The following is a 14,551-nucleotide window of genomic DNA, read 5'->3' as shown; positions in this document are numbered from 1 at the left end:
AATTCTGCATATTTTATAACTTTTGAAAAAAAAAATATTATGTGATAAAAATATATGTATTTATTTGAGTCAAAATGAAAAGTATAAATAATTTAATTAAAAATATTATGTAGCAACAGGGACAGGATTAAGATTGATCAATTGATTACTACATTCTGCCAGCTCTGAAATGGATACACGCCCCCTTTGTTTAATAAATTTAGCGACAGCTTCAAGCTCAGCTTGGGCAATATAAATGAACTTTCCTCTGTCGTCAATAACACCAGTAAGTTCACCTGATGCCTGCATATCAGTAATTCTGTCGATAGTAGCTTGCGTTTTGAGTTTGAAATGAGCTGCTAAATCTTCCAGTAAAACAACCTTTTGAGTCTGAAAATAATGAAAAACATTAAACACACATCCTCACAAACTTTCACATTTATAATATTAGTAGGATAGGATAGGATGTCATGTGTTGTTTTTTTATTGGACATGTGGCAGAGGTTATAAAATTGAAAAATTGAATTTACCTACTTTAAATTGGTATGCATTTCTCACCTTGATATATTCAATGAAGTCACGAAGACGATTTGCTGCATCTTCCTCATCATTTTCGTCATATCCCTCACCTTCAATACTAAATGCAGCTTTCATGGCTTCATACTCTTCTTGTTCTTTCTTCTTTCTCTCTTCTTCTGCTTTCCTTTCAGCTTCCTCTGCTTTTCTTTCTTCTTCCTAAAATCATTGTTAATTAAAAAAAAAAAAATCTCCAATGCGTTCAGCATTTAGGATATTGTTTGGTTTCAAGTTTTGTACTTTGTCTGTTATGTATCTTGGTAATGTCTGTCTCTTTTTAATTTTGAAATTGAGAATTATGAAGAAATTATAACATACCTGTTTCTTTTCTTCCAACTTTTTGCGTTCTTCTTCTAATTCTTGGTCTTTCTTCTTTTTCATTTCCCTCATCTTCTCTTCCGCTTCCCTTGCTTTTTTCTTTTCCATTTTAGCTTCCATTTTGGCACGTTTCTGAAATAAATATTTGTTATACCAATATGAATCTTGAAAAATGAAATATTGAGTAGAATCTGATGACAATAAGTCAATAACAATAAAATATAATGACTGAAAACCAGTTAAAACAAGTTTTTTTGTTATTATTAGTAATATGTAATAACGCTGAATGTATTTATAACTCAGGCCCCGGAATAACAGACACAATAGAAAATCTATTGTGTCATGGACCGATCGGGCCACTTGGGTCTCAATGGGTTAAACAAAATAACACTAGGTATATATTTATTTTTTATTATATTGATAACATAATATTTCTTATTGCAATTTTTACCTTTGCACCCATTTTATCATCAATTTCAACGGCTGGGCTTTCTGGTATACCTTCTTCATCCATATCATCAGCAACATTAGCATCTTCATCAAGAGGTGCAGCATGTCTTGCAGCTGTAAATAAATTATTACCTTAGTAATTACTAATTGTATATCTTATATCACAGACTAGAAATAATATACTATGTATACAACTTATATTTTAATTTCAGTTGAACAATATGATATTTTCTTACCATTTGCTCTCATTCTGGCGCGCTGGTTTCTGACAGCTTGTACTCTTCCAGGGCCTCCATCTCTTTGGGCTACTGCTCTCGGTCGCGCAGCAGCTGAAGGAAACTATTTATTAGCCATAAAATTAGTTTAAATATTGGTAGTTGGTACTACCATGTTTCCTAGAATACTTACGTTTTGTGTTTACTTGTGACACTCGTAAAAAGGCAATTGATAGGATTATAATAACTACAGCACTAATTATAGCTGCAATAATAAACGGATCCATGGTTTGTAATAAAAATTATTTTATTAATATGAATAACGAATACAGTAATAAGGTGGATCCAATCCAATTAGTTTATTACAGAAAATATTTAAGAAACCTAACTTATTTCAAAATATTCATAGTGGTATTTGGTCGCAATAAGGCAAGAGAAGTAAATTGTTATTCGTAATTCGTATTTCGTAAATCGTAATGACTTGTAGATTAACGTCAAAGTCAAACATGAAACACCACAAGTCAATGTCATAGTATAGTAGTTATGACCACACAGTAACTATGAAATATTATAACGAATTATTTTCCTTGAATTTTCAGTAGAATACCGTAATATTATTATCTGTGATAGTTACACTCAGCTAAGGCCGCGTAGCCACCTGCAAGAAAACTTCCGCGAGAAATGTCCGACAGTCCGTCTGACAGCAACTTGCAAGTCTACTTGCAGGTGGAAACGCGGAATTAGACTTGCAAGTTGCTGTCGGACAGACTGTCAAACAAACAAAAATTCTTTAATGTGCACCACAGAGAAAAGTACAAATAAGGATACATGCATACTAATATTATAAATGCGAAAGTAACTCTGTCTGTCTGTCTGTTACTCAATCACGCCGAAACTACTGAACCAATTTGCATGAAATTTGGTATGGAGATATTCTGATACCCGAGAAAGGACATAGGCTACCTTTTATTGCGAAATATGTACCACGGGCGAAGCCGGGGTGGACCACTAGTAATAAATAACTAACAAAGAGCACAACAGGCGGTCTTATCGCTCAGACAGCGATCTCTTCCAGACAACCTGGTGGACAAGGAGATGCACTGCATGAGTAATAAAAAAAACATCATTTCTTGCAGGTGGAGTGGCGGCCTTAGACACTAAAGCCTCTAAATATATTCTGAGGGAGGATTTATATTACCTAGGTATATCGCTGAAAATAATCGAATCGTAGTTTCACACATGTTTCTTTTAAATACACGAAACATGTGTGAAACTGCGCCACTCATTTAAAATGAGTGACCCATAGAGTAATATAACACATGAACACTATAATGTGTGACCACATGAATGACCCAGGCTAGGACCAATGCAAACTTAGCACCCCATCAATGGAATTTTGGGTCGAAAATGACCTTGATCGATAGGTCTCCGTTAGGTCCTTTAAGGTCCCACAATTTTTTCGTTAGGTCCCCTTTAGTTTTTTTTAAATAATTTTTCAAATTTTGGGTATGAAAAAATTACACTTTATCACCCCATCCATAGAATTTTGGGTCAAAAATGACCTTAATCGATAGGTCTCCGTTAGGTCCTTTAAGGTACCACAATTTTTTCGTTAGGTCCCCTTTAGTATTTTTAGAAATATATTTTTTTTAATTCTGGGTATAAAAAAATTACACTTTAGCACCTCATCCATAGCAAAATTGGCGAATTTTCTGACTCCTGACATACAGGTTTTTACCTAGTTTGGGAGTCAGAGACTTCAATATTTAAAAATGTAAAATCTTTTGACAATAAAGAATTTTTATTTATTTATTATTTATTTATTTTATCAAAATCGTTTTCTTTACCGTTAGGTCTATATAGGTCCATCATTGAAATTGTTAAATTATTTGTTTTATTAAAATTATAAAATAATTGAAACCGGCGCATATCGATAATCGTCGATGTATCGTTTAGCGATATGATCAAGACAAATAATCGAGTCATGTTTACTCGATCATTGATGTGGCCTCACGAGACTGAAAAAAAATATACTCAAATTTAATCTTTATCAACAAAGCGATAAAGTTGAATTTAGAACGCGATATTAAACCGCACTCCCCACCAGACTATTTTGGAAAGAAATACAAATTTAATCTTTATGAACTAAGCGATAAAGTTGAATTAAGAACGCGATATTGAACTGCACTCCCCACGAGACTATCTTGGAAAGAAATACAAATTTAATCTTTATGAACTTAGTGATAGAGTTGAATTTAAAAACTCGTCGCTTAAAAGGTCGTAAATTTTTACGACTTTCGTGACGGACTACTTCTTGAAATGAGATGAGAAATAATCTTTATTATATTAAAATTTTACACAACTGCACAGAAAGGAGTATAATATTTATTTTGTAAGTATATATTTATTAAAATTTTCGCTCCGTTACTTTTAACTGGCAGAACATTTTAATGGTACGGAACCCTTCGTGCGTGAGTCCGACTCGCATTTAGTAACCTTTCTATTATGTAATTTGTTTATATGTATGTATTAATATTGCGTATGTTTCAGATTATATATTTATGTCATTTCGTTCAGACTGTCATAAACTTTTAGTACTACAACAAAAATTATTATTTTTATAATATCGATATGGTTACATCCTTTTCGAGCGATTGTATTATTACGTACATTATTATTATTTTATATGTACAGAGATTTTTCTGTGTGATGCAGTGGATGCAATGTATGCAAAAATATGCTAGTGTGTCAATTTTGTAATAGTTTGAGTTTGTAAAGACACAAATTATTTCTGTGAATCTGTGATTGTGTTTCATAGTGTGACCCTCCCCGCACCAAAATCGGCAGAAAGTTTAGTTAGAACATTTGCCAGCGTACTCCATCCATTACGTAATGATCTAAGGTTGAAAAGTAGGTTTTCACTAAAAAAAAAAACTCTCAGAACAATTGATTTATTTAATAAATGAAACTATACCAATTTAAATTTCGCGCTGTTTATGTATGATGTGAACATGCCTTAATGCTCTAAGGCGCATGCGCAGGTTTTAATTATTTTATAATTTGAATAAAATAAATATGATGGACCTAACGATAAAAAATACGATTTTGATAAAATTCGCCAATTTAGCTATGGATGAGGTGCTAAAGTGTAACTTTTTTTAAACCCAAAATTAAAAAAAAATATATTTATAAAAAAACTAAAGGGGACCTAACGAAAAAATTGTGGGACCTTAAAGGACCTAACGGAGACCTATCGATCAAGGTCATTTTCGACCCAAAATTCCATTGATGGGGTGCTAAAGTGTATTTTTTTAATACCCAAAATTTAAAAAAATATAAAAAAAAACGAAAGGGGACCTAACGAAAACATTGTGGGACCTCAAAGGACCTAACGGAGACCTATCGATCAAGTTGATTTTCGACCCAAAATTCCAATGATGGGGTGCTAAGTTTGCGTTGGTCAGGCTAGGTGAGAATGGATCGTAAACATTTTTTATACACACGTTCTGTGGATGTACATTACGATATCCCAGCAAGACCAAGGTTTTTGGTTATTATAAATTTAAATCATTATTCATTATCTCGTGATTATCCACATGATTATCTCAATAATAAATGTAAGGTAAGTTTTGTTTATATCTTTTATCTGTGCCTACGTAAAAATCAAGAAGCTTATAACCTATACACTGGAGATTTCGGTATGAACATTTGACGTGTAACAAGAAAATTGTTGTGTTTTATCACTTTCACACCTAACTTGGTATTGCCACTGTTAATACGAAGTTTTCCCAAGGCTACTATGTATGCCGTAATATTCTGTGCAAAAGGTTAGTTTTTGTACATGAGTTTGTTGATAAATTGGCAACAACGTCATTCAGAAGCATTGTTGGATGAGACAATTATTATATGATATGACTATCTCCGCTCCACTGGGGACATCTGATCATTGTCTGGTGAAGTCTCTGTCATCATTCACTCCTCCAGATCCATCGTTGAAAGGAACCAGGAGAGTATGGCGCTATAAATCAGCGGACTGGGATGAGATGCGGCATTTTTTTGCATCTTATCCTTGGCTACAAGTGTGCTTTTCTACCGCAGACCCATCGAGCTGTGCGGATAATGTTGTTGATGTGATCCAACAGGCTATGGAATATTTTATACCTTTTACTGATATTCGCATCAACGACAAAGCTAGACCTTGGTTCAATGCCCAATGCAAAGCCGCATTGGCTAATAAGCAAGCTGCTTTCCAAGCCTGGGTCGACGCTCGAATTCGTAAAGCTCATGATATTTGCGATAAAAAGAAAGCCTTTAACAAAGCCTCTAAAGCCTGCAAGAAGATGCAAAAGAGAGCCCGTTTCGCTCATGTGCGGCATATTGGAAGCAAGCTTGCTTCTTATCCTGCAGGAAGCAAAGCTTTTTGGTCCTTAGCCAAAGCGGTTGAGTCGAACTTTTGTCGTCCCACTCTACCTCCGTTGCTGAGACCCGATGGTTCATTGGCCCACAATGCAAAAGACAAGGCGGATGTATTTGCTCAACTGTTTGCCAACAATTCTCGTCTTGATCCACCTAATAATATCGACCCACCGACTCTTCAACATTGTGGCGTTCATATGCCTGACATCCGCATCACAAACAAGGAAGTCCTTAAAACGTTGCTTAACCTTGACGAGAATAAAGCCAATGGACCCGATGGGATACCAGCCGTTGTCTTAAAAACTTGCGCCCCTGAACTTTCTCCTATTCTAACACGTTTGTTTCGCCTCTCGTTGAAGACTGGAATTGTTCCTAAGAGTTGGAAGCTTGCTAACGTTCAACCCGTTCCTAAGAAGGGCAGTCGGTCAGATCCTACTAACTATCGTCCGATTTCAATAACCTCCATACTCTGCAAGACTATGGAGCGTATATTGAACAATCGGCTCCTTATGCACCTTGAAACCAACGATCTGCTAGATGACCGCCAATACGGCTTTCGACGTAATAGATCAACTGGCGATCTTTTGGTGCATGTGACTCATCTTTTAGGAGAAGCCGTTGAGGAATTCGGGGAGGCCCTTGCGGTCTCTTTGGATATCTCAAAGGCTTTCGATAGGGTTTGGCACGATAGCCTCTTAAACAAGCTCCCCTCTTATGGAATTCCAAGAGTCCTTTGCACTTGGATCGCTGACTTTCTGCGGGACCGGTCTATACGAGTTGTTGTTGATGGATGCTCCTCCGAGCCAATGTCGATCAATGCCGGCGTTCCGCAGGGGTCCGTTCTCTCGGCAACACTGTTTCTTCTGCACATTAACGACATGATTGCTCCCAACATGTTTAGTTATGCAGATGACAGCACTATTGTCGAGAGATACAAATCCAGTGCCCGTGCTTCAAAGGTTGAAATTGAATGTCTTCGAGAGGAAATGATCGATCGCTTAAACCTTACACTTCAGGCTGTGTCCGATTGGGGCGATGCCAATCTTGTAGGGTTTAATGCAGCGAAAACTCAAGCGTGTTTGTTTTCCGCAAAACGGAGTTCTATATCAACTACTCCGACCTTCCGAAATGTGCCACTAGTAATAGCCGACTGTCTAGAGTTGCTAGGTGTCTCCCTTTCGTCTACACTCAACTTTGGGCAGTTTATTGAATCCAAGGCCCATCTGGCCGCAAAAAAGCTCGGAATTCTGAACAAGGTCAAGCAGTACTTCACACCGGGACAGCTTCTTAACCTTTACCAAGCTCAAGTCCGTTCGTGTGTGGAGTACTGCAGTCACTTGTGGGCTGGCGCCGCTAAATGCCACCTAGGGGCTTTGGATTCAATTGAAAGACGTGCCAAACGTATCATCAACAACCCTTCCTTAGTCGAAGCTCGGCTCTTGAGTCTTGAGCATCGTCGTGAGGTGGCATGTCTTTCGGTGTTCTACAGATTACATTTCGGAGAATGTGCGTATGGATTACACAATTTAATTCCTCCATCCCCATTTCTTAATCGTACCTCGAGGCGCTCTGAAGGATATCATCCTTTTATTGTGGATATCCCCAATATTCGAACTCGCCGCTTCGAGTCTTCCTTCATCCTAAAAACAGCTAAGCAATGGAATTCACTCCCTGACACCATTTTTCCTAAACAATACAACTTGGACCTCTTCAAAGCTAGGGTGAATAGGCTCCTTCTAGGCAGACGTGCAACCAAGTAGGCCACATCGCCGCTTCCCATCAGGTGGGATTGTGGCCAAACCTCTGCCTATTGTTAATAAAAAAAAAAAAAAAAAAATTATTTATGCTAAATAAAATAAGTATCTGGACCAATTATTAAAAAGCGATACTCCCTGATTATGGGTAGTTACAATGGGTAGTTACCATAATAAAATTGTAGCAACTCTCACTTTGACAATATGGCATAAGTGTCAAAAAAATTGCGTCGCTTCGAATAATTAAGTTAATATTGTTGCGTATTTTTCCGAATATAAATAATGTATTGTATTGTGAAAAATTGCAGAAGTGTTTGGACACCAAATTCTGGCATAGAATTTCACAGGCAAGTGTATATTTACGTTATTTACAATATTCCTCAATTATACTCCTGCATTTACCTGTTTAGAATAATTTCAATGGCAAAAATTGTAAAATTTTGCATCATTTTAGAAAGCAGTCATGTAAAATTTGTTATTTTCCTAATACTTTATCATTTTTCAACAAGTTTTCAATAAACAAATTTAACAAGTAAGGTAACCATGATGACGAGTTTTTATGGATAGTGAAGAGAATATACCTATATTGTAATAACAATATTATGATGAAATTTAGAACACATGAAACAACACTCGACATCGGTATTGCACTCACATGTAGTTATAAGATTGTTCGTTTTTACATTGAAATTTATACTTTTTTAACTTACCTCATATTTTTTGTTTTAGGTATTTCAGCTTTCCAAAAAGTAAAATATAAAGAAATATATGTGCCCATCAAGGGTAAAATTACTGAGGATTACGACCCAGAAAAAAATACCTTTTGAAAAATAAACTTTGTAAAGTTAGCTGAAATTTGTGCAAGGCGTTTATTATAAACAGTTTTTCTTTGATGATTTTGGCTTGAAATTGACCCGTCGAAGCAACGCGTTTAAAAAGAAGATCTGAGTAGCTTACAATTTGGTAAACAGCATCTGATGCAAAACACAACTTTCCTCTATTTACAAAGGATGTTAATGCTATATATCGGTTCATATCCAGGCTTTGTAGCCAAGAGTTATTTAAAACTATCATTCTATACCAATTAAAATTGTATGTACCTATAAAGTATGGCCAGTAATATTATAATATAATTAATACTGTTAAAAATATATGTCGTTATTATTTATAGACCATGATTTTTAGTTTTTTCTATTTCGAAAAATCCTGAATATACAAACCAGTGTGGTCACCCACAGAAAGAGACAAAAAACAACACTGACGTCATTCAAGGTTATATTTTCTTGTGACAAGTCAATGGTCATAGTGCAATCTCCATACAAAAATATTGAAAAAATGACACTTTTGAATTGACATTTTCAGATGACGTGTGTCTTGCGGTGTCATAAAATTTTGTGTCGATATTCGCCGATAATAAAAAGCGTGATCTAAAATGTTGTTTAATATTTCTGTATTGTCGTTTCTTTTATTACTGGATGCCAGTTGGGGCTTGTACTTTCACATAGCAGAAGGAGAACGAAAATGTTTCATAGAAGAAATACCGGACGACACTACAGTTCTTGGTAATATTTTGTTCTGGTTGTTTCCAGGATATTTGTTATATAGGAACCTGAAGTATAAATTGCTATTCGTTTCAGTGAACTACAAGGTCGAGCTATATGACCCACGGTCGGGTGGTTTCATGCCGTCATCACCTGGAATTGGCATGCATGTAGAAGTTCGGGATCCCAATGATAGAGTAATTTTGTCTCGGGTGTATTCCTCGGAGGGTATGATTTCGTTTACATCTACTACACCTGGTGAACATGTTATTTGTATGTATTCTAACAGCACATCATGGTTCAGTGGATCACAATTGAGGGTGAGCTCTATAATATTTTACTTTAATACTGATTTTTTATCACACTTTAAAGTACACCATATTGTAATGTTTAAGACATGTGTTTGACTTGAAATAAGAACACACTCAAAACTTAATCAAATTATACACTTGATTAAACAAAACATTTGTGTTAATTAAGTGAACTACAAGTCACAAACTCACAATAGTAAAATAGTGTTAGTACTAAAGTTAATAAATTCTGATATAAATATTGATTTAAAATTAAAAAACATTTGCTTTTAGGTGCACCTTGATATTCAAGTTGGTGAGCATGCAGTGGACTATGCGAATGTTGCCCAAAAGGACAAACTCACAGAATTACAATTGAGAATCAGGCAGTTGTTAGATCAGGTTCACCAAATTACAAAGGAGCAGAGCTATCAAAGAGTAAGTCAGAAATTATGTTGGAATATTTGTTAGCTTTTAGTGTTGCAATGTTTTCAAATCAAAAATGATGTCTGGATTATATATGAATTTGCATCATACCATACATCATACTTCAGTAATTGATTTACTTAATGTATAGGTGATTAGATATATATGTTTACTTAAATATTTCAGTAAGGCATTATTATAGAGAAAGTAGAAAAATACAAGAGTAAATTAATTCTTTTGTCAAAAAAAAAATTACTCTTTAAGTCTTTTGTGATATTTGACTTAATATCAAAACATAAAATACCCTGTTCTTTTGCACACAACATGTAGATAACATAAGTATAGATTTTTGCATAGTGATTAATGTTACATTGCTTTACAGCATCGTGAGGAAAGATTCCGTCAAACATCAGAGAGCACAAATCAAAGGGTTCTCTGGTGGAGTCTACTTCAAACTGGTGTTCTAGTGGCAATAGGATACTGGCAAATGAGGCATCTTAAGAGCTTCTTCGAGGCTAAGAAACTAGTGTAAATATAATAATAAAATAGCTATACTATAAAATTGTCAACTTATTTTGTAATTACTAAATTATTATTGTTTGCCTGAGTAATTTCAATTTTGTAAGAATCTGCATATTTCTAATAAAATCAAATTAAGTTATTTTGTGTTTATTTTGAACCAATTTTAAACAAATGTGTGAAGGAATCCAGTAGAAAGAAGCTATGAATGGCCATTGTATATCAGACATCCTGATTTATTGGGAAATTATTCATGATCGTGAGCAAGGTATAACAAATGAAAGAGCTCAAGGCTCTATTCCACCTTGATAGGCTAACCTAAAATGGAATTATTAATTCTGTCAATGCCTTTCCCATGGCATCTCTATTGGTTTTGGAATATTTTTTTTTCAATTATTATTACTATGTATAATAATATAATACATTCATTAATAACATACTATTAATAAAGCCAGTTAATTCTTAGGTTGAGCTCAAATCATGATATTATATTTTTCTTGTTATATGAAATAATAAATCATAATCTCAACATTATTGCTTTTAATTCTATTTTAAAAACTTACATACTAACATGTATTTCATATAAAAATAAGCAATTTATTAGTAAGTAAACAAATATTGCATATTGCAACTGATGAATGTAGTTGGTTGTGTAATCAAATAAATAAATAAACATTTAAGTTTCAACACGAAATACAGAGTCCAAGGCTTTAAAAAAAGGTTCTGGATCTGCTTTAGGGAATGGAGCAAGAGCACTGAAATCTACTTCTTCCACAGTACACTGTAATGTATCACAGGTGCAATAATATAAATGTCCATCTATCTGTAGCTGCTCTGCTAACTCTAATTGATGATTGTCCATAAGATCTTCATTCACAACAACCAATAGTGGCTTATTTGCGCTTAAAACCTCTAAGCAACTCCCAGCCCCAGCATGGCTGATAACAAAATCTGAGTTCCGAATATCATCTTTTATAGAATCTTTAAATCTATACAAATACAGTTTTATACCTTCAAGTTCATAATCGCCAGGCTCCACGTCACTTTTACCTATTTGAAACACTATTGTTTTGCATCCGATTTTCTTTAAAGCTTGTAAAACATTTGTAGACATTACTTGTTGGCAAAGTAAATCGAAACGAGTTGTACCGACTGTAATAAAACATTTTTCATAATATTGCATTTTAAAATAATAACAATACATGAAAAAACAAAAATAAGAACGGGAATTCTATATATATAAAATTTATTCTATAAAAATAAAATAAAACTACAAATAATTATTCAGGTACCTAAGCAATATTGAAAACATTGGTAATTGCGGTATTTGGTCGTCCGTCGTCATTCGTCAACGTCAACTGCATAGTGTCATCTGTCAAGTTACGGTGTCAGACGAGGTGTCAGATGTCAAATACGTCAGAAAAGAATCGTTTTACGGTGGTTTTACGTAAGAGCGTAATCGGTTCTATATAGGTATTGTATTTACCTTCTTGGTATTTACGGTCGATAGTCTGGTCGTTTTCATAATTAAAAAAAAACCTTATCTTATTTAAATTTACTAAAATCATTATCACTTACATTAAGTCGAAAGCTTTTTTTTTTGTAGTCTACGAAGGCTAGGTACAAGGGCTTATTAAATTCTGAGAATTTCTCAATCACCTGGTCCACTACTTGGATATGGTCCAATGTGCTGAAACCACTTCTGAACCCAGCTTGTTCGATACAAAAAAGCTTTCGACACAATTTCACACGAAAGCATTTGGGAATCACTGAAAGCACTAAAAATAAATGTAAAATATATTAATATACTAAAACAAATTTACAATAACATTACAAGTAGAGTCAAGCTAGATAGAGTAGGCGAATCATTCAAGGTAAAGAGAGGTGTCCGTCAAGGGGACCCAATTTCGCCTAAATTATTCATAGCCGTCTTACAACACGTATTAGAAAAATTACCGTGGTCCAATCGAGGCATTAATATGAATGGAAACATGCTTAGTCATCTTAGATTTGCCGACGATATAATATTGTTTGCGGAAAACCCTCACCACCTAAGTAAGATGATCAATGAACTTAACCAGGCTAGCAAAAATATTGGATTGGAAATTAATCTCGATAAAACAAAAATAATGACTAACCACACTGTTACACCCATCTTACTAGATTCCCCTCTCGAGTACGTAAATAAATATATATACCTAGGCAAACAGATTTCTTTTAATAAGGAAAGAAATTTTGAAGAAGTAAACCGAAGAGTGGCGATTACGTGGAGCAAGTTCTGGAGCTTTAAAGAGATTCTTAAATCGCAACTTCCGCTAGCAACTAAAAAAATAGTCATGGACACAGCACTACTGCCCTGCCTCACTTATGGGTGCCCAACATGGACCTTCGACCACAAAACTAGATATAAAATCCAGACTTCCCAAAGAAGAATGGAAAGAAGCTGCCTAGGCATCAGACTTAAAGATAGAATAAGGAACACCGACATTCGGAAAAAAACAAAAGTACGTGATGCCTTAGGTTTTTCACTGAAGGGTAAATGGAAGTGGGCGGGTCACTTGGCTCGTTACAAAGACAACAGATGGACCCTCAGGTCAGTGAAATGGTCGGGGCCAAGAGGCACCAGGACAAGGGGTCGACCAAGGGCCCGATGGGCTGACGAAATAGTAGCAGTCGCTGGCGGAAATTGGCTAAGCTTAGCCCAAGACAGGGACAAGTGGCATTCTTTGGGGGAGGCTTTTACCCGTACGGGGTCCATATAGAAACCTACCTAGTACTTAAATTAACTTTATTTAACTGTATTATCTTGATTGGTATCTAAACTGTTCTAATATTGTACTTAAATTGTAACTGAAACTGCAACTATATCTTATGGACAAAATAAAGCTTTATTTATTTATTTATTTATTTACATTAAGTAGTGGATTATACTCCGAGAATGCCGGTTTGAGTTTAAGATTCTTTTCAAACCGGCCGCGGCATTCTATTATCTGGTTTCAGAAAGCACTGAATCCTAAGACTGAATCGTACTTAGGGCTGTTTTTTCAATCCTTGTTTAAAACTTATTCATTGAATAACGTATTAAACCATTTAGGGCCGATTTTTCAATCCTTGGTTTTAAATTTATCCGTCCAATAAAGTATTACACGAACTTTTTAAAATGTCACCTGTAAACTGTCAAATACGGACAATTGGAATATATTTTTGAAATGGTAGTTTAATACATTATTCGATGAATAAGTTTTAACAAAGGATTGAAAAATCAGCCCTTAAAAATATATTCTAATTGTCCGTATATGACAGTTTACAGGTGACATTTTAAAATGTTCGTGTAACACTAATGGACGGATAATTAATTTTAACCAAGGATTGAAAAATTGGCCCTTAGATTTCACTGACATACCCACATTTCTATTAATATTTCTTCATTCGAGTACCTACCTACATAGGTACGCGCCGGAGTGAAGATTATGAATCGTTTCAAATGTGCTGCAAAATTGCTGTTCTTTCAGAAATTTAACAAAAAATTCACTCTAGGAGTACTATTTATTTATTTATTTATTTAAGAATTTCCGACAGAGGACTTACGGATTTGAGGATTACATTCGTTACATCTTATCCAAGTACATATGTACTTCTGCACCTCTAATTAATGGAAATTACAGCATTCAAAATGTTAATTAAAATTACAATTCGTCAATTTATTAAAAATATTAGGCTTAGATAGGTATAAAAAAATTAAAAAGATTTAATAACATTAATTACCTATATAGGTAAACCAAAAAAAGTATTAAAATAATAACAAATTCAAAATTACATTCGTTCATATTAAAATTGCAAATTTTATTCAATTACAATAATTACCTATATTAAAATTTACTAAAATTAATCACTACAATAAAATTATACAGGTTGGTTACATGTAATAAAGGAAAATAGAAACTTTTATCATTGGCTAAATTAAACGATTTGAAACGTGTGAGATTTACTGAAGATGTCTATGTCTTGGGAGATACCAGTGAGCTTGTGCCTTGTTGTACTCATGGGTGAGTCTGACTATTGGTGAG

The 14,551-nt window shown here is 34.6% G+C and overlaps 3 protein-coding genes across 3 annotated transcripts; 1 reads left to right on the top strand and 2 right to left on the bottom strand.

The window, feature by feature from the left end:
* Window positions 1–40: 40 nt before the first annotated feature.
* LOC123696602 (DDRGK domain-containing protein 1) lies at window positions 41–2,033 on the bottom strand. Its single transcript, XM_045642888.1, has 6 exons — window positions 1,732–2,033; window positions 1,560–1,652; window positions 1,325–1,437; window positions 874–1,005; window positions 538–714; window positions 41–369 (listed from the first exon to the last, which is right to left on the bottom strand). Exons 1-6 carry the CDS (start codon window positions 1,823–1,825, stop codon window positions 106–108), a joined length of 873 nt encoding a protein of 290 aa, XP_045498844.1. The 5' UTR covers window positions 1,826–2,033; the 3' UTR covers window positions 41–105.
* A 7,032-nt stretch (window positions 2,034–9,065) lies between these two features.
* On the top strand, window positions 9,066–10,527 carry LOC123696842 (transmembrane emp24 domain-containing protein eca). The gene is made up of 4 exons (XM_045643222.1): window positions 9,066–9,270; window positions 9,346–9,569; window positions 9,834–9,977; window positions 10,348–10,527. The coding sequence occupies exons 1-4, from the start codon at window positions 9,141–9,143 to the stop codon at window positions 10,495–10,497; spliced, it is 648 nt and encodes a 215-aa protein (XP_045499178.1). The 5' UTR covers window positions 9,066–9,140; the 3' UTR covers window positions 10,498–10,527.
* Window positions 10,528–11,009: 482 nt separating this feature from the next.
* Window positions 11,010–11,723, bottom strand: LOC123696843 (UDP-N-acetylglucosamine transferase subunit ALG13 homolog). Its single transcript, XM_045643223.1, has one exon. The coding sequence runs from the start codon at window positions 11,686–11,688 to the stop codon at window positions 11,161–11,163; it is 528 nt and encodes a 175-aa protein (XP_045499179.1). The 5' UTR covers window positions 11,689–11,723; the 3' UTR covers window positions 11,010–11,160.
* Window positions 11,724–14,551: the final 2,828 nt, after the last annotated feature.

This window comes from Colias croceus, chromosome 13 (assembly GCF_905220415.1).
Source record: "Colias croceus chromosome 13, ilColCroc2.1".
In the NCBI taxonomy this organism is placed as follows: Eukaryota; Metazoa; Arthropoda; class Insecta; order Lepidoptera; family Pieridae; genus Colias; species Colias croceus.
The sequence above is the reverse complement of the archived record's forward strand: the minus strand, read 5'-3'. Positions and strand labels throughout refer to the sequence as shown.

Excerpts from the sequence above, each read along its gene's own strand:
- LOC123696602 (XM_045642888.1), bottom strand. The coding sequence starts at position 1,825 with ATGGATCCGTTTATTATTGCAGCTATAATTAGTGCTGTAGTTATTATA. Across the intron at positions 1,653-1,731 it reads GTCACAAGTAAACACAAAAC|CTGCTGCGCGACCGAGAGCA; the intron begins GTAAGTATTCTA and ends AGTTTCCTTCAG. Across the intron at positions 370-537 it reads ACTTCATTGAATATATCAAG|ACTCAAAAGGTTGTTTTACT; the intron begins GTGAGAAATGCA and ends CATTATTTTCAG.
- LOC123696842 (XM_045643222.1), top strand. The coding sequence starts at position 9,141 with ATGTTGTTTAATATTTCTGTATTGTCGTTTCTTTTATTACTGGATGCC. Across the intron at positions 9,570-9,833 it reads TCAGTGGATCACAATTGAGG|GTGCACCTTGATATTCAAGT; the intron begins GTGAGCTCTATA and ends ATTTGCTTTTAG. Across the intron at positions 9,978-10,347 it reads AGGAGCAGAGCTATCAAAGA|CATCGTGAGGAAAGATTCCG; the intron begins GTAAGTCAGAAA and ends ATTGCTTTACAG.
- LOC123696843 (XM_045643223.1), bottom strand. The coding sequence starts at position 11,688 with ATGTATTGTTATTATTTTAAAATGCAATATTATGAAAAATGTTTTATT.